This window comes from Centropristis striata, chromosome 22, assembly GCF_030273125.1.
Source record: "Centropristis striata isolate RG_2023a ecotype Rhode Island chromosome 22, C.striata_1.0, whole genome shotgun sequence".
NCBI lineage: Eukaryota > Metazoa > Chordata > Actinopteri > Perciformes > Serranidae > Centropristis > Centropristis striata.
Window position 1 is genome coordinate 2,379,948 of NC_081538.1, and position 20,225 is coordinate 2,400,172.

Here is a 20,225-nt window from a genome sequence, read left to right on the forward strand (position 1 = left end):
CGGTTTCTTATGTTATTATTGGTGAGGATGCTGATATTTTGCCCGTCATGCTGTGATAACAAACATCAAGAGCATATTTAAGATACTTTGATTTTCAAAGGCAGATGGATGTAAAAAAATCAGCTGGAAACATTAAAAAGTCAGCTGGTGGCAGTTTTCTTGACCAATAACTGTTGTTCTTAAAGGTTGCCAGCATCAATTGTCATTTCATTAGGGGCTTTTATCTGCCTCTGCCTGAAATTAAACATTTTGGCAAGCCATTGTGCCACCTACAGCCATGGAAAAATTATCAGACCACCTTTGTTTTCTTCAATTTCTTGTTCATTTAAAAGCCTTGTGCAACTAAAGGTACATTTGTTTGGACAAATATAACGATAACAACAAAAATAGCTGATAAGAGTTTAATTTAAGAGCTGATATCTAGACATTTAACATGGTTTTCTTGATAATGATCTTGGTTATTATCAGACATTGGTTTAAATCAGGACTAAAAACACTATAGTTTACTGCAGTGTACTCTTAACTTTAACACTTATCTGCTCTACTCTGCTGCCCTTACTTTTTAACTACACAATGTTTGACTTGTGCTTTTTATTATTTTATCTCTTTTTTTTATCCTGCTGTATCTTATTTTATCGTATTTATATTTTTATTTCTATTTCCCTGTTTTAATTGACTGTTTTTACTGTTTTCAATTGTGTCTTGCTGTTTTTAATGTGTATGTAAAGCACTTTGAATTACCTTGTGTTGAATTGTGCTATACAAATAAACTTGCCTTGCCTTAAAATGAACAAGAAAATGAAGAAAACAAAGATGGTCTAATCTTTTTTTCCATGACTGTATATCACCTTGTTGTGTCACGAAGGAAAGCTTGACAGGTTCAGCATGTTAACAACACTAACTAAAGGGGGCGGGGCTTCACAAACGGTCAACCAGAACTATGCAGGGGTCAAACAGGAGGTCAAATCCATATAAAAAAGCGTTAAAATATCTTTTTTATACTCGACTGGAAAACTTTGAGCCATTACGTCCGACCAGAATTGATTGGATACTCTAAGTCTCTGTGTGTTAGCATCTGGAGGGGAAAGAATGTTGAGCCTTGATATGTGTTTGAGAGGAAAAAAAAGTTGAGAATCATTAAAAGAGACGCACAAACGTCTGGAGTGCAAATGAGAAGTGAGTGGCCTGTTCCAGCAACATTAGTAATCAGATGTCAGTGGAGATAGACACCGTCGTCTATTGCATGAGACGGATTATGATAGATGGGGAGAGATACAAAGAGCATGGCTTGAAGTTCAAAGTCAGGTGAGTCGGGAAAAATGTTGGCAGAAAGAGGGACAGAAAGAGGAAAGTCGGGAGAAAGACAGATGGTGGTAGAACATAAGAGAGAGTGACAGGTGAGGAAGATAAGGGTGGGAAAACAATGGGAAAAAAGACAGGATGAAGTGGGAACAATCAGAGATGGAGACAGACTTGAAGAGATAAGGCGAGGAAAACAAACAGAGGAGAACCACCAGGAGAACGGGTGGAACGGTCCGGAGCCAGAGGCGGAAAGATTGAGTGGAAGATAATGATGAAATGGAAGAGAAAGCGAGCGTTATGGGACTGACCCGAGACAGCACATGAACAGTGGCAGCAGTAACATGAGCAGAGAAGAAGCCAATGGGGAGCCTGCGCTCCTTCGGCACATGGCCTCATCCTAACCATCAAACAGCCAATCACAGAGCAGCAAACAGAGAAAACAGAGAGAGAGACAATCATGCAGCAAAAAGGTCCACATAGTTAGCGAGAAAGCAGAGAATGCAAGAAAATTAGTTCAGACGATAGTTGTACAAGACAAGATGCATTAAGAGTGTGAGAGAAGTGTGTGTGTGTGTGTGTGTTCTTGTACTTCCTACATAGTGAGGACCAGAACACGTTTTTAACCAACAGAGTGGGGACATTTTTGCAAAGTGAGGACATTTTGGCCGGTCCTCTCAAAAATGAGAGTTTAAAAAATTAACTTAAACTGTATTGTGTGGTTTCAAAACGAACTTATAGTGAAAATGTCCTTCGTTTTCATCATTGTCAGCTTTTTTCATACATAATGAAGATGGATAAGACAAAGGAAATAAAGGGAAAAATTTACTGTGACCTCTTTTAATCTCCCACCCAACAAAAACCCCATTACAAAAAACTACAACTAATAAAAACTCAACTAAAACTCAATCATTTCAAAAACATAAATACTAAACTAAAACTGGCAAACTCACTCTAAAAACTAATTGAATTTGAAAACAAAAAATCACAATGAAAATAAAACTAAAACTAATGAATAATCCAAAACTATTACAACTTTTCAAGGGAATTCACTATTACAATGAGTGTCCTCCCAAAGATAGAAGTACAAGAATGTGTGTGTGTGTGTGTGTGTGTGTGTCAAGGTTATAATAGTTTTGGATTTTTCATTAGTTTTAGTTTTAATTTCGTTGTAATTTTTTGTTTTTAAATTCAGTTAGTTTGAATTAGTTTTCAGAGTGAGTTTGCTAGTTTTAATTAGTTTTTATTTTTGGGAAAATGCTTAGTTTTAGTTTAGTTTTTATTAGTTTTCGTGTTAATTTTCAGTTTTTTTTGTAATGGGGTATTTGTTGGGTTTTGAGATTCAGAAAGGTCACAGTAATTGTTGCCTTTATTTCCTTTGTCTGATCCATCTCAGCCCCAATACGTTTATTAAGTCATAAAACCAGATAGATGAAATAGATTTCATATCAACCAAAAAGGTTTACGTATGAAAAAAGTTGACAAAGATGAAAACTAAGGACATTTTCACTCTAATTTTAGTTAGTTTTAGTTAGTTTTGTAACCACAAAATACAGTTTCAGTTAGTTATCGTATTTTAAAAACTCTCATTTTTATTTTTATTTCAGTTAACGAAAATATTTTTCCAATTCTAGTTTTCGTTATTTCGTTAACTATAATAACCTTGGTGTGTGTGTGTGTGTGTGTGTGTGACAGTGCAGGAGTAAGAGTTAATTCATAAGGCCGACACTGGAAAAAGACTATAGAGTGAAAACAAACAGAGCATTCATGCACAGAGGTTTCACACGCAGAGATTCATCAAAATGTTTGTTTAGCTTAGTTATTCATAGTTGAGCAACAGCCGACTGTTTGTCTTTGCGTGGGAAATCTGCACACATACAGCTTTTGAGGGATTGCAAAAAGAAAAGAAATGACATGCACCATGTTAAGATATTAGTGATGGAAAGGTGCCATGGGTAGAATTTCTTCACTGATATATTGTTTCCATATCAGGAGTGCAGCTTCAGGGTTCTGGGTTCTGTCCAGTGAGGCTAAAAGCTTAACTCTTTTTTTTTTTTTTAAAGGCTGGCTGAAATCCTTACTTCCTTTCTTTATTGGTCCCTAATATGTTGCTGGTGCTACCATGAATTTTCCAGGTGTAATGTCAAAACAGATCAAGTTGTTTCATCTGGAGTATAAATTTGGAAATTAGAAAAAAAAAGATAAAAACGCTCCCAGTAACAGGCACTTTGGAGGTAGGGCCGGATGATATCACATTTATAGTAAATTATCATATTTACCTTGATGACATTTCATTTAATCATAACATGCACAATATTTCCCTCCTTCGTGATGGCTAATTTCTGATTTATAAGTAAAAGAAATGATGTGTTGGTGTCACTTCTGGTTAGATGTCATTGGTTTTTGTAGATATTCTCTGTTTATAGCTGCTCAAATCAATATTTTTATATTAATAATGGCTAAAATATGACTATAGAAGTCATAGTTTAAGCATCTTTTAGCTCATAGCTAAGTTTTACAAACCTGTAAATGGGACATAATATGCTAATTTCCTGGTTTAAACTTGTATTTTGGGGTTTTTACTAGACAACTTACAAGTTTTAACGTTCAAAACAAAACATAATTTGGTAACACTTTATATTAAGGTCCTTGTAATAACCATTAATTAACAAATAATAAGGCCCTTGTAAGTCCTCACAAGATGCTTATTAACATTACTGTGTGTTTATAAGCCTATATAAGTGTTAATAATGGCATTATAATACAGCTAATAGCAAGCTATAAGAGATTTATAATAAGAACATTAATAAAAGCCTCATGAGTATCTTATAATTCTTCATAATAGCATTACAAACACCCATAACCCACCCATTATGTCTTTGCCATGCCTTTATTAATCTTTTGTTTGCTTATTGATATTGAAATATACTTTATTGCTCATCTATTATAAGCTAACTATGCACTTGTTAACAGTTAACTATGCTTTTTGCAGCTAAAGGGATCTAAAGCGAGATCTTATTACTTGTTAATTAACGGTTATTACAAGGACCTTAATATAAAGCGTTACCCATAATTTTTCTCATATCGTCTGAAATGCTAGTTTTAGTTTCAGTTCTTTAAACCAAAAAAAAATATCTAAAAAAAAACCCTCCCCTACTCAATCATAAGTTAATCACTGCTGTCAATCATGACTTCGAACCCCACAATAGCAACAACAACAACAAAAAAAGTGTGATAAGAAGTACCTAAAATGCCAGAAAATCATACTTATGAAGTCTTATTTGGCCCCCAATGTCTCATTTGCCAACATAAAAATGGCAGGATTTATGACCTATACTGCAGTCAGCCACCAGTGGGGCGAATTACACATTTTAGCTTCACTTTTGGGGAGCTATCATGTTATTCATCTGAATATACAGTCTATAGGCAAGATACAAGTCTCCAAATGAATGCAAATGTTATGTGTAAACAGCTGACTATTTGCTTACAACTCTGACAGAAATCTGTGTTTTCAGCTTGTTGTGGTGCCCCCTAGTGGTCAAAAAAGAATATATGAATGCAGCTTTATTTCTATCAGATTCAGACAATCTTTAGCTAATGAAATAGAGGTACGAGCATGTTTATTTTGGTAGGAGATGAAATAATGCCAGTATTTTGATAACTGTTGGTTATTATCCAGCCCTACCTTGTGGTATTCATAAATATATGTTTGGTTTGGATCCACACATGATTTTCATAGTCCTGTCACTGCTGGAAGGACTGATTAAAGCTGTAACCAGGCCGAGATTTTCTTTGGCGATGAGCTCAAATGATTTTAACAGTGAAACCCAGAAACAGTAGCCTCGGGGCACGCGTTTTAATTTGAAAGGCTTTTCCCCATTTCAGACTGGATTTTCTGCAAACATCTCTAATTCTTGAGGGACTAATGAAGCCGCAGTGGTCCCAGTGTTCAGCACTGGTAATGTTATACGTGAAACCCTACACAGAGCAACCTTTAGCGACAACCTGCGTGATTCAGTTCTCAACCAGAAGCAACTTACGTGTTCGTTGTTATCAAAACAGACTGCGGGTCCTTTCCTGTAACGAGGATTCTGAGCCAGTTCACAGGGATCAGGACCATCAGCTGGAGGAGTAGCGTCAGGAACATGGCACAGTTTCCAAGTGAGTTAGAACAAGCAGCAACAAATACTTAACTCTGATTACCCAATGGAAAAATATTGAATAGAACATTTTGATTAATGTGGAAGATCTGGGATATATATTGTATCACTGTCCAAATCAGGCAGATCCAGTGTAATTGTGGCATGACATTTAAAACTTAAAACAAGTTGGATTTCAAGCGCATTGCTCAATACCCCTATGACACTGTGTGGTAGTCATTTTGGAGCATTGTGTTTTCCAAGAGGCTTAATCTATAATTGACCACAGCCCTGTGTGTTTGAGAGAGCATCAGAGATTTGTTTGTAACCTTTTCAGCAGACTAACCCACACTTCCATCTGCTCCACAGACGCAGCAAGGAGAAATCCAGAGCGGACACATCAGAGTTCTGGGACAAATTTTAAATGTCAATTACTGTGGAAATGTTCACTCATTATTATGGCTGTGGGATTTAAAGGGGATGCAAATAAGGGGGAATAGGGAGTTCTGAGAATTGTGGATAATCAGCGTGAATCCATGATTATCTCGTCAAAAACACAAACTTCCTAAAACATCTGTTCGCTGGATCAAATGGACATGTTCTCTGCCAGACGATAGCTGCGCTGGGTAAAAGGATACATTGCTGTTCCTCCTGTATTAACTTCTTAGTGTCACAGGACGAGCAGGAGAGTTTTGCATCAGAGATGATAAAGACCAGGTTTGTCTTGGGCAGCTTTTCAGCATGGTAGAGCCTGGAGAGGACACAAGAGACACGAGAGATGCTGCTGACACCTGGGCTCCAGTCCAGGAAAGATGGAGATACAATTTCACTGAGACATGCAATATTTTAACAGAAAGCACTGAAATATAGAAACCGGTCTGCTGCTTTAAAGTAGAACAGGGATTCCCAAAGTATGGTGCGTGGACCCCTGGGGGTGCGTGAGCTGCTGCTAGGGGCTGCGCGAGATGAAAAATGTAATGGCGGTCTGATAATGACACAATTACATTTTTTTCCCCCCACACAATAAAGATGTGTTATTAATTAATTAATACAGGCTATTCCATTTTGTGCCATTTATTGTTCATTTTTGCATCTATTTTGGTCATTTTTGCATCTATTTTTTGGTTGTTTGGTCATTTTTACATGTATTTTTGGTCAATTTGTGTCTATTTTGATAATTTTGTGTCATCTTTGGTCATTTTTGCATCTATTTTTGGTTGTTTTTGATCTTATAATGAAGCGTAGAAGTTATCTTCTTGTTCTTGTATCATTTTTCCAACCTGTGTTACGATGACGGGGTTGTGTTCACTCCACGCTCATTTAAATTTGCTGCAATTTTTGTTCAACGCAGCTCAAAATATTATAACATTTTCCCAACTGATCTGCTTTCTGCCTCTGATCCTGAGCCTGTCATCATCCTCCACCTTTATTATGGCTATAAAAACTAAAACAATTTATATTACATTGTGAATACCTATACATGTATATTGTAAATTACTATATATATATAAGTATCATAACCATAAATACAATTACTTTGTATATTACAGAATTACAGTCTACATATGTCCATGTTACAGAGGCTTTTCTAAATTTCTGTACTTTGTAAAGATGATGTCTTTATATTTGTTTTTAAACTGTCTCATGTTTTGGCTTTTCTGTACTTCCACACTTTTCTCATGTTTAACACAATGAAAAGCACACAGTGGATTACTCAAACAAGTCTCCAAACTGCTTTTTTTTTTTCCTGAGGGGACACAAACCTGCTGTGCCACCCCGCGGTCCTCCAGGACCTTTACCCAAACCCACATGTCGCTGGTGCACAAATGATTTTCTCTGCTTTTTTTATGGAGGTCGTTAAAAAGAAACGTGTGTGCGGCTAATGTGCAGGAACGCCGCGCGGCATGCGGGCAGGCACTCCATTAGCCCGGCACCAGGGGGCTTTAAAATGGCGCGCGCTCACACACGTGTGCACAATCAAACACACAAACATGCCAAGACGGTGGTCCACACTGGTGACTTGACTTCACCTTCATGGCATGTGAATTTTTACAGCCCACTCTCAGCCTCTCTGGGGACTTCATTTGTGTCTCATGGATGCAAACGTATCACTGCAGGTCAGGGAGTGTGTGGACCTTAACTAGTCTCTGGAAGTGTGTATATATATTATGTGTGGGGTACGGAGCTGAGAAGGAGTGGATATTGTTACCTGGTGCAGTTGTCACAGCCGATTGTGCCTCTGAAAGACAGGTTGTTGGTCTCAAAGAAGTATTGAGTTTGCTGTGTGATGCAGACCTCTTTGTTCATGGCATCTGACCTGTCATCATCCATCTCAGCTGTGGAAAGAGACAAGAACATTTGTAGTCAGGCAGCTTAGCCAAATAAAGGGGACACGCCAGACAAAAGCACCAATTTTTTTCCGCATACTCTCCATCACCATAGGTTTCAATTTTTGGTTGGAGCCACTTCATCAAGATTGCGGATCAGAGATGGCAGCCATATAAAGTCTATGAGAAATGCTATATCTTCCAAGCCACTTAGAAGGTCAATCTTGGTGTCAAAATCTACATTTTCTGGGTCAAAGAATCATTTAAAGCTATTGAGAATATCACTAGATGATTTTTTGATCAAATAGAAATGTTCATTTTCACCCAGACTGGAAGGCAACTCGCTTCAAGTGCTGCAGCAGAGAATCCTGAGTTGAAAATGTTCGGAATCTATGTTCACAGCAGAGTGAGGATTAGCTGCCATGTACACTGCAAAATAAAATCAAGGGAACGCTTTCATCTCATGTTAGATCTTGATCAACACATTATTTACAGTGAGTCATCTAGTGATATTCTCAATAGCTTTAAATGATTTCTTGACCCAGAAAATGTATATTTTGACACCAAGATTGACCTTCTAAGTGGCTTGAAAGATATATTGGTTCTCATAGACTTTATATGGCTGCCATCTCCGATCCACAATCTTGAAGAAGTGGCTCCTACCAAAAATTGAAACCTATGGTGATGGAGAGCATGTGGAAAAATTCTGGTGCTTTTGTCCTGCGTGTCCCCTTTCTTCTCAAATCTGGTCCTAAGCCTCCTGACTATTGTGTGTATTCATGTAAACAGACACTTTTGAAATACACACAGTACTGTGCAAAAGTCTAAGGCAGGTGTGGAAAAATGCTGGAATTGATGCTGGTTTCAAGGCAGAGGGTGGTCAGACCAAATATTGATTTCATTTAGATTTTTCTTCTTTTCACTCATTTTGCATTTTTTTTTATTTTATTTTTTAAATATTATTATTATTGCCAAGTTCACATTGGTTAGAACACATGTTTCACACAAAGCAATCATAGTTTTATATGCTTTTTTGGTATACAAGAAAAAAAAATAAATAAAATTAAAACAAATCAAAAACAACAACAAACAAACCAACAAAAAACAACACGGCAGCATCTTAAAACATAAATAGATTGGATATGACAAAATGGCGGATTACCACACAACTTGGGTACAGTGTCCAAACAACAGCAACAAGAAAAAGAAAAGTGCCGACCTGAATTGGAGATTTATGGGACAACAGCAGCAACTAAGACATAAATGAAGCTTTGCGTTTATGCATTTTTTTTAATTGATAAAAATAAATTAATCCCTGCCTAAAACTTTTGCACGGTACTGTATGTCTGACACATAAAAATCTTTAAAACATTGTTAAACAATACTTTTCCGTACAGCCAAAACAATGAGCTAAGAGACACTAAAACGCTCTGCAGACCTGAGGGGAGCTACAGAGCAATTTTACATTATAAACAGTAATTTGATTCATTTTTTATATTAAACCTTACTTAATGCAGCCTAATAATAACTGTAGATCTGTGGTGGTAGAGAAAAGAAATTAGCCATCTGTTGACTTCATCATGAAAATGAGAAATCCATGCAACTTAATTGTATACATGTAAAATACATAAAGTTAGAGCTGGCTGTCTGTCTCCATCTATACACTCAGGTACAGAAGGAAACACTGGATTTCTCTTCTATGGTGTCAACAAACAGTGTAAACAAACAACAGAGGTAGCTGAAACAATGAACAATGAACCCTGAGGTGCTCCTCCTGTGCACATTAAAGTGTTTATTGTCTACCCAAATTACAAGAAAGGATTTTACACACTCCTAATTGCTCAGGTACTTTTCCTTTAATTTCCACAGGCATGTTAACCCTCTATGGTACGCATTGTGATGTCAGTTAGGAAATGAGTGGGTTTTTTTTTTTTTTTTGGAAGTTTTTGGGGTTTGTTGCCCGTAGGCAGCATTGTACCATTACAGTGCACAAGTGAAAAAGAAAGTTTTTGGAATTAATTCTAACATCATTTATGTAATAAACATGTGTAAAAGATTCAGTCACTTCAACAGGGTCCAATACATAACATTTTAAATTTAAAAACATTATAAAACAAACTTTTTTAACTGGTTTCTTGCAAAAACATGCATTGTAGAAATCTGACAGGCCAAAAATTGTTATGTTGTCTGAGGGCAACACCGTACCATAGAGGGTTAATGAACTGGTTTTTACAGCATTTTAAAATGTTAACAGAAACATTTATTCTCCGAATGTGTAACATGCTGGTTACTCACAGACTGTGTTAACCCTCTATGGTACGGTGTTGCCCTCAGGCAACATACCCGTTTTTGGCCTGTTAAATTTCTACAATACATGTTTTTGAGTGATGCAATACTTTAAAAAAGATGGAAGACCATAGGGAACCAATAACAAAGCTTTAATTTGTCACATGACCTCCAGGAGGCCATATTGACTTTTCAAAAGGAAACCGCTTTGCCATTTTGCACCACAAAAAAATCACTAAAAAAACGTCATTTATATAATATATTCCTTCTTATAAGTGAGTAAACCTTCATTTTTGATAGTTTCATACACTTATACTGTTCAAGACATTAATTTCAATGGGTCGTTGGTTCAATGGTACAATGTTGCCTATAGGCAACAGTCAGACAAGAAACCAGTTAAAAAAGTTCCTTTTATCATGTTTTTAAATTTAAAATGTTATGTATTGTACCCTGTTGAAGCTACTGAATCTTTTACACGTTTATTAAATAAATGATGTTGAAATTATTTTTAAAAACTTTCTTTTTCACTATGGACAACAAACCCCAAAAACTTCCACAAAAATAAAAGAATTTTAAAATTTTAAAATTCTTCAGATTATGTTTATTTAGTCTATTTTAAGACAAAAAAACACTACAAACATTTTTTTCCTAACAGGCAGCATGATGTGTACCATAGAGGGTTAAAGCATTGGACGTTAACTGAATACAGAAGTGCCTTAAACCTGCATTCTTAAAAATGGCCATCAGGGGGCAACGTCTTGGAAAAATGTTGTATAGGAGTATATGAGAAATGTCTCACTTCACAGGATACATTGAGGACACATCTGAGATCCGGCTGCTCATGTGGACCACATTATTTTCACAGTGGGTGTACACAAATGTGTCCTGGGCGTCTTTAAAGACCGCCTACTCATCTGATGTCTTGCTGATCACTGCACTCCTCATGTGAATAGACAGGCAGACTCACATTTTTATATTTCGAATGGCTAAAATATGACTATAGAAGAATATGATATAAAAGAGAAATTATTCCCCGACAGGTTCATTCAGCTTTACGGAGAGTTTAAGCATCTTTTAGCTCATAGCTAAGTTTTACGAACCTGTAAATGGGACATAATATGCTAATTTCCTGGTTTAAACTTGTATTTTGGGGTTTTTACTAGACAACTTACAAGTTTTAACGTTCAAAACAAAACATAATTTGGTAACGCCTTATATTAAGGTCCTTGTAATAACCATTAATTAACAAGTAATAAAGCCCTTGTAAGTCCTTACAAGATGCTTATTAACATTACTGTGTGTTTATAAGCCTATATAAGTGTTAATAATGGCATTATAATACAGCTAATAGCAGGCTATAAGAGATTTATAATAAGAACATTAATAAAAGCCTCATGAGTATCTTATAATTGTTCATAATAGCATTACAAACACCCATAACCCACCCATTATGTCTTTGCCATGCCTTTATTAATCTTTTGTTTGCTTATTGATATTAAAATATACTTTATTGCTCATCTATTATAAGTTAACTATGCACTTGTTAACAGTTAACTATGCTTTTTGCAGCTAAAGGGATCTAAAGCGAGAACAATGCCTTATTACTTGTTAATTAATGGTTATTACAAGGACCTTAATATAAAGCGTTAGCCATAATTTTTCTCATATTGTCTGTAACCCCTGAAAATGCATCGCTGCCTGCTGCTGCTGCTGTATTTCTCGCGTCACAGAAACCACTCAGAGTGAATGTTGTGTTTTGGGTGTTATAATCACACTGTTGGTGTTTTAGACACTGTTACTCATTAACCTTATAGTTTTAGCTTCATAAAATGTACCAAATTCACAATTTAATTTAGGATGTTACTACAGATATTCCTGTAAAATTATTTTGAAACCCAACTAGTCTCACTAAAAATTAAAAATTCTGATATTATTGCTTTTGCGCTCATAGCCCGCAGACGTATTCTATTGCATTGAATATCCTCTTCATGGATGAGTAATTTAATGTCTTTTCTGTCTTTAGAAAAAATGAAATATTCCTTGAGAGGCTCGGCAGCCAATTTTTATAAAAGATGGCAGCCTGTCATCACATATGTGAGTACTCTCACCTCTCTGGACCCCAACTAAGGTATTTTTTAAAATCTTTTTTTATTTTTTATTTTTTTAATGAGCATACTTGGCATCCTGTGTTTATTTATGTATTGGTATTATTAGCATAATTGTTAATGTTTCTATTTCTCTGCTTTTTTGCCTCCCTTTATATTATTATATATTATTATAATAATACTATGTTTTTTGTTTTGTTTTGTATTTATTTTTCTTTTGTGGTTCTTTGTTCTAATGTACCCTTTAAAAAACAAAAATGTGGAAAACAGCTGTGGAATAAGTTATGTCTTGTACTGATACTTATGAATGCTAATTCATTAAAAGAAAAAGAAAAATTATTTTGAAACAAATGCTGTAGCCATGTGTTTACTGGATGATTTTTGCATTTTTGGGAAGTGGCATCTGATCACAAGATGCATGTGGAGATGCATTTTAATACCTGGTGTGAACAGGAGTACTTAGTGTAATCTTGATCACCCAGGACACAAAATTATGCAAGGTGTGACCAGGCTATTAGATATCTCAAAATCAATCCCAGCTTTAATACACTATGTTTTAAAATGCTAAATATAAATCAGAAAATTTGTTTTTTCATAACTGGATGAGCCAGTCCTTTGACATCTTCATCACACTGCATTTACTTAAGAGCAAAGAAAGATCTGTTTTCTTGTTTTGTTTATGATGTGCTGGTAATTGAATGTTCTGTTTCAACACTAAATACCACATAAAAACACAACACCACATTCACAAGGTCAACATCTTGTACAAATGAAATGTTGTGAAGATGAATGAGTGGTCGAGTGTTCCTAAGAACAATAAGGTTACGAGCTACATATTCTTGGCATGTGTTGGGTATTTAACTAGAAATCCAAGATGAAAAGAAAAACAGTTGAAAATAATGTGTTTAATATCTTTTAAGGCCTTGTCAAATCAAAATTAACATCCATTTTATTTCCATAATGAGGCCATACAGAGCTCAATATAGCAAGAGAAAAAAAAACTTTTTAAAAAATCAAAGCACGATTGTTTTCTCCGTGTAAAATTGACGGGAGCTCACCTGCGTCCAGGAAATTGGGGAATGTGATGCTGACCAGTAACTGTTGCAGTATTGACCTAAGAGCAAAAACAAACCCAGGGATGAAAAATGGCTGGATTCATTGGAACATAATCTACACTAAATCATCTGTGTAAATGCTAATGCATCAGTAAATCAAGGGAAGATTTTGTGGAATGCTGACTGTCCTGGGAACAATTCAGCTATTAAACAGATGCTATATGTCCATTTTGGAGGAACAAATCCCTGCCTGCTTTCCATTAAGATCTGAGTTAAAGGACTTAAAATACAGGCTTTTATAGTGTATATTTTAGTTTTAAATCATTTGAATAAAAAAAATGGGCTGACACTAATTCCAACCATATAGAAAAAGTTCAGAAAAAAAGGACTCACCAAGCTGCAGCTGTAGCAAACCATCCTAAATTCAAAATATCTGCAATTGTGGGCTGAGAGGGACAAAGAAAACAAGAATTAATATCTGAAAAGGACAAAATCAAGTCTATAATAAGCTCCAGACAAATCATTTTAAGCCAATCTGAACATCCGGCTTGTGTTTACAGTGGCTACACACTGTCCAGTTTTGCCCGGCACAAAGACTAAAAATGTTCATATTTTATTTTTTTTCCCTCTCAGAGGAAATTACAACACAATCCTCCTCAACAGATGCAAGCATAAATATGTAAACAAAGAGCTAGTGAGAAAACAAAGTAGCACAAGGTTTGAATAAAATATCCAACATGCTGCTTTGATTATGGTTAGCATGCGAGGGCCTTGTTTTGGTGAACGAGTGCTGCGTCCTTTCTCTTCTGTAGATGCCCTGATGAGTCACATGGACTCTAAACTAACCGTATTAGAGGCATCACCGGTGGTTAAATGGCGTCTTTGATCAGGGTTAACTGCATCTTTCATCTCACCTTGGTCACTCAAGCGTGCTGTACACATTTGCGCTCCAAGTCGGGAAATTACGTGCTTTCCAATGTCTAATAGAGGGGAATTTGTGCATCTGTAAATACCTACAAATACTTCAATCTCTGTCTTTGATGAGCTTATTTCGTCTGTTTACGGCTACCTGTGATGGTCTTTCAGCATCTAAGAGAGAATCATCAGCACGACAGACCGTTTGCATCATTTCACAGTAAGTTGTACGTTCTGTAAGTGATGAAAAACAGCGCCTCTTTCTACATCACTTGGTGTGTTAGCCAAGCACGCTAGACCACCTAATCCTGTTACTGTTACTGCAAACTCCCACTCTAACGCTTTCACCATACCCTCTGCTTCCCTTCTCATCTGCTCCGTCCAGATTTATGGCTCCCTGGTGAGTGAGCGTTCGTGTGTGTGCATGTGTGTGATCATTTGGACGTGTGGGAGCGAGCAGGTACGGCTACAAATGGCTGCATGTGTACTTGCAGGGAAATGAGTAGATGTATTATATGTGTGGCTATGGAAATGTGTGAACACGTACGTGTGGGTGTGCATATGTGGGTGGCTCCGTGTGTGTGTGTGTGTGTGTGGTAGGTTGTGTGTGAATGGTCTCTGGCTTATGTAACTCACCACGTAGACGGATCGCAGGCCTGCATCCGTCTTGCCGTCTTTCACAGGGTCACACAGCGACTGGTAGTCGTAGGTCTTGATGAAGGTGAACAGGGACGAGTTGACCAGGTTGATCATGAGCATCGGGTCGATACTACCAAAGAAACGCCCGATCTAAGAACAGAGGGAGGGAAAACAACATCATACACATGTAAACATTGACTATATTTTTGTCTAGGGGGGCCCTGGGGTCGCTGGTGCGCTTTTAGGCCCCTTTTCTCCCAGTATCCTTCACTCAAGACTAACTTCATTGAATCTAAGTTAACCCATAAGAACCCAGACCTACACTACTGGTCAAAAGTTTTAGAACACACCAACTTTTCCAGAATTTAATTAAAAATGATGCAGTTTAATGTCGCAGTGTACTCTGAAATGTATGCACATTTGCAACATTTAAAATTCTTTATTGAGCATGATAGTGTTTTGAAAGTAAAAAAAAGATTCAAAATCACATTTTATGTTGGACCAAAGGACTAAAAAAATACACAAAATGACCAAAAAAAGACACAAAATGACCAAAAAAAGACACAAAATGACTTACAAAGGCATGAAAATAATTCTAAAATGGACAAAATAGCCCAAGACTCCATAGAGTTAAGTTGTTAACCCATTTCTTGTTCCCTGAAAAAAGGCCTACTTGTATAATTCTGAAATGTACATTATTTTTCAGTTTTGGTTAAGCTTACCTTTTTTTATTTACCTCTGGCAGTTCACCACTTAGCTTCGTACCCTTTCAAGCTGTTCATTTGACTTGAACTGCTTGAATTTCAATAAAAAACTGGAAAAATTGGGGTGTTCTAAAACTTTTGACCGGTAGTGTATATGTGGTCAAATGCGTCCCACACCACCATGGCAAGTGGTTTGAGTCTACAACAATGTCCAATGTCTTGGAACCTGTTTACATTTGTATTTAGCGCTGACAATTTGTGATCCAATCGCCCAAGACCAAGTGTAAATAGGGTCATAGTGGTTAAGGAGTTAGGATGAACAGACATGATCTATAAACAAAACTGATCTTTTAACAACAAAATAATCTAATGTAAAATGGAATGGTGGAATCAGCCAGTTCAGTCAGGCAACATTTGGTTCAACTGATTCTGAATCAGCAGCCAGGAACTCTTTCTCAGTACTCAAGCCCAAGACCAAGATGTACCCAAGTCCAAAAATGCACGAAACCAAAACCAGTGCAAGAGACAGAGGAGGGGCTCAGAGTTTGACACAGAGCCTGGAGGATGAGGTCATTTTTGTGTTCAGCTGCTGGGAGAAGCTTCATATTTCCCCACACAAACATAAGAGTAGTGTCAGTCGAAAGCAAATACGTGTATTCAGTGGTGGGAAGTAACTAAGTACATTTACTCAAGTACTGTACTTAAGTACAATTTTGAGTTACTTGTACTTTACTTGAGTATTTCCATTTTATGTAACTTTATACTTCTACTCCACTACATTTAGCTGACAGCTTTAGTTACTTTTCAGATTCAACATGAAAAAAAGATTTAATATGATTACAAATTTATAAAACATAACAGTGTGTTCAGTAGTTAAAATTAGTCCTATCTGGACAACATTAAAATGCTACTTATATAAATGCATCAATACAAATAATCTTATAATATATTTAGAACATATAAAACAATCTGAGTGTGTCCACTCTGCATAACGAGTACTTTTACTTTTGATACTTTAAGTACATTTTGGTGCTGATACTTTTGTACTTTTACTTCAGTATGTTTTGAATGCAGGACTTTTACTTGTAGTGGAGAAATTCAGTGTTTTATTAGTACTTTTACTTAAGTAAGGGATCCTAATACTTCTTCCACCACTGCGTGTATTCCCCCAAATAAACTATTACCTTAAGAAAAGATTTTTAAAAAGCCAAAAGCACTGCAACTTTTACTCTCCATCTGAAACAACACTCACATCTGAACAGAAGTTCTGAACTGCAACAAAAGAGGAAGTAACAACATTCTGCATCTCATATTCCTTAATATAGTCAGTTAGATGGAAGCATAGCTAAAGATACCAGACTCCATGAATCAGACCACATTAATGTCAGAGTGTCAGAGAAAACATTGTTGTACTGACTGAAGCCTCAGTATTTTGCATTTCCGCAGCACATAAACACGTTTATAATTCCAACTAACGATTGTTAAACACATGGAAAACACATGCACAAAAACTATCAAGAATGTGTAAACAAGCGCAGACAATTCTCACAGTGAATTTACAGACACACACACACACACACACACACACACCACCTTCAAACCAGAATGATGAACTTGAGTATAATCTGATTAACCCATTGACGCCTAAAACTTCCTGTAAAACCTCTGGGCGATTTTAAAATAAGCCCCTAAAACCTGAAGTTTTTCTGGAAATTCAACAGAAGTTTCAACGCTTCTACTAAATAATAGATTTTTCAGCCTCTGTAGCAGATAGAAATGACATTCAAAAAGTATTTGAGAGCTTATACAAATACTACAAAACGACTTATCCGCTTTCCAGGCTTCAATGGGTTAAGACAGTGCACCAGACAGCCTTAAATTTCTGCTAAGAGGAAATACTTTGTCTTGGCAGGTGTGACATGACAGTGTGCACGGGAGTGATGAAGTACTTGTGTATCCAGGAGGGAGTATGTACAGTAAGTAGTACTCATCTATATGTGTATGTGTGTGTGTAGCTGTGTGCATGAGGAAATGCAAACTATCCCTTTCCTTCCTCTTTGTAAGGTCACTGTTAACAAGCCGTCCCCCACATATCCATTCCTATTTAGTCCAACAGCCAAAGGATATATAAATCTTCCAATCTATAAGGTAAAGGGAGCCTTCTCTCCTTTCCCGGTGCAGTAAAACAAATAATGAATTAACAGTCACAGCCCTGTTGGCTGCAGACTCCCCGAGGGGTTTTCGAGAAAGAAAAAGGAACGAAAGACATAAAGAGGGAGGGCAAGCGAGAAGCTTACCGAGAGAGAAACTTTGCTCCTGTAGGAAATATGATTGAGGGCACACAGCCTTCTCCAAACAAGGCCTCAGGTCCCTGGGTTTTAGTGCTGCTGCCAAACTTCAGAGGGCCACTGATTTATCCAGCGCACACCCAGGCCTGATTAAGAAGGAGCCGGGGCCGCATGAAAAAACATTTACTGAGACGACAGCAGGGACCCGCTATTAGCATTTAGCATAGGGCAACAGGGAGCGAAGGGAAGGGAAGGTGTGCGCTTACTGTATGTGTTTGTGTGTTTAAGGACGGGTGGAACTGTGTTTGAGAAGTTTCAGGAGTTTTTTTTTAGTTTGGGCTATTAACTCTGCTGGGTCACAGCAGGTTTGGCTCATCAGGGTTAATACAACAAACCCTTTAGGTCAGACCTGGGCATTAGGCAGCGTGAGGTTACCCAGAAATTGGAAATCAATACAACCGCAGTGCTTTTATTTTGAAGGCGGTTTACGTATATCTGCCTGCATGTATACCCACCTGCAAAGACTCGACTCTTTTAACTGATAGTTCACAAGATTTATTTGAAATCGCTCCATGAAAATAACAATAAGACATTGAATCCACCGTAAGAGAAATAACAATCATTAGCATTAGCACTCGACCAAACAAGCACTTTACTATAGTTAAGACAACAAATATAGCCACTAATATATATGACAGAAGAAAATAAACTTTAACAAACGGCACTATAGAAGCATTTTTGATACTTTATATCAACTTTCTATGAATTACGACGCACTTGTTATTATTTACCGTTTGTTTTTCATTTTACCGTTCCACTTGTTATTTCCTGTCGCTACCTTTCAAAATAAAAGCACCCGTTTCACGCACCCCTGATTTAGGTCTTGTTAAGGATACAAAGATGTTTTCAGTGAAGTAAAAAAACCCTCAAAACATCAACTCAAGGATGACTTTATAACTACATTATTACAAAATAGAAAGAAAAATGTAATTTTGCTATTAATATTTACTTAAACATAACCTATGAATCATAGATCACTGATAAAGCCATTAATAATGATTAATAATCCCTTTTTAAAGCATGCTTTATTTGAATGTGGTTTGGTCTGTAGTTTTGTTAACCCTCTATGGTACGGTGTTGCCCTCAGGCAACATACCAATTTTTGGCCTGTCAAATTTCTACAGTGCATGTTTTTGAGTGATGCGATACTTTAAAAAAGAGGGAAGAGTATAGGGAACCAATAGCAAAGCTTTAATTTGTCACATGATCTCCTGGAGGCCATATTGAAACACTATTTTGCAGACTTTTTCAAAAGGAAACAGCTTTGTCATTTTGCACCACAAAAAATCACTCAAAACGTCATTTCCTGGACCCTTTACATCTGGAAAGAAAATTCCTACTTTTAGGTGAGTAAACCTTCATTTTTGATAGTTTCATACACTTAGGCTGTTCAAGACATTCATTTCAATGGGTCGCATTCAGACAAGAAACCAGTTTAAAAAAGTTCCTTTTATAATGTTTTTAAATTTAAAATGTTATGTATTGTACCATGTTGAAGCTACTGAATCTTTTACACATGTTTATTCAATAAGTTATGTTAAAATTAATTTTGAAAAACTATCTTTTTCACTTGTGCATGTTATGGTAGAATGTTGCCTATGGGCAACAAACCCCCCAAAAAAAAAAAAAAAAAAAAAATTCTTCAGATTATGTTAATTTAGTCTATTTTAAGAAAAAAAATAAAGACACTGCAAACATTTTTGTTTCCTAACTGGCATCATAATGCGTACCATAGAGGGTTAATGAGAATAAAATTCAGAAGCCCACCTGATCAATATGCTCATCTCGATTGGACATCACCAGGAAGCCGCCATCATCCAGAATGACACAGTCTATATTCTGAAATCACACAGAGATTAAATCAGTTTTGCTTCCTCATGACTCTCATCCATAAATAATAGCTGGAAGCGCAAAAATATGCAATTCTTACCACATCATTTCGCTGACAGCCACAGATCTCATCATTGCACTGAAAACACAGTAAAGCACAAGGTCGCAAAAAGTCATAATCACGATCAAATGTGTGTCCTTGCTTTTTTAAAAAAAATTTAAAAAATTTTTATTGGTGGAATGACGTAACAAACAGGTGACATGAGAGACAAATATGTTGAGCACTTTAAAACATTATTAAAAACCTATTTATTCTCCTTGGCGTTCAGTCCCAGCTAGGCAAGAATCCTTGGCTTTCTTTTTTACTTTTTTTACCCTTTTATTTGTCTTTTTTTAATCTCTAACTTTGCTTTGGATTGAGCTTTTATTACTATTTTATTCTATTTTATTCTATTGTTTTACTGTTTTTAGTATTTCATTGTTTTTATTTATACCTATTTGTGTATGATTTATTCTATTGTAATAACTGTACAGCACTTTGGTCAACTGAGGTTGTTTTTAAATGTGCTCTATAAATA

At 36.4% G+C, this 20,225-nt stretch overlaps 1 protein-coding gene and 1 long non-coding RNA gene across 2 annotated transcripts in view; one reads left to right on the plus strand and one right to left on the minus strand.

Annotated features, from left to right (window-relative positions):
* Positions 1 to 20,225, plus strand: part of LOC131960291 (uncharacterized) — a 138,114-nt gene that overhangs the window by 21,440 nt on the left and 96,449 nt on the right. The window lies entirely within an intron of this gene.
* Positions 1 to 20,225, minus strand: part of cacna2d1a (calcium channel, voltage-dependent, alpha 2/delta subunit 1a) — a 158,113-nt gene that overhangs the window by 2,139 nt on the left and 135,749 nt on the right. Inside the window, exons 30-37 of the mRNA XM_059325449.1 lie at positions 19,748 to 19,786; positions 19,585 to 19,656; positions 14,763 to 14,915; positions 13,605 to 13,657; positions 13,215 to 13,270; positions 7,648 to 7,774; positions 6,077 to 6,189; positions 5,340 to 5,422 (exon numbers count right to left, since the gene is read on the minus strand). Coding sequence (XP_059181432.1) covers positions 5,340 to 5,422; positions 6,077 to 6,189; positions 7,648 to 7,774; positions 13,215 to 13,270; positions 13,605 to 13,657; positions 14,763 to 14,915; positions 19,585 to 19,656; positions 19,748 to 19,786 — 696 coding nt within the window. The remainder of the gene's footprint in view (positions 1 to 5,339; positions 5,423 to 6,076; positions 6,190 to 7,647; positions 7,775 to 13,214; positions 13,271 to 13,604; positions 13,658 to 14,762; positions 14,916 to 19,584; positions 19,657 to 19,747; positions 19,787 to 20,225) is intronic.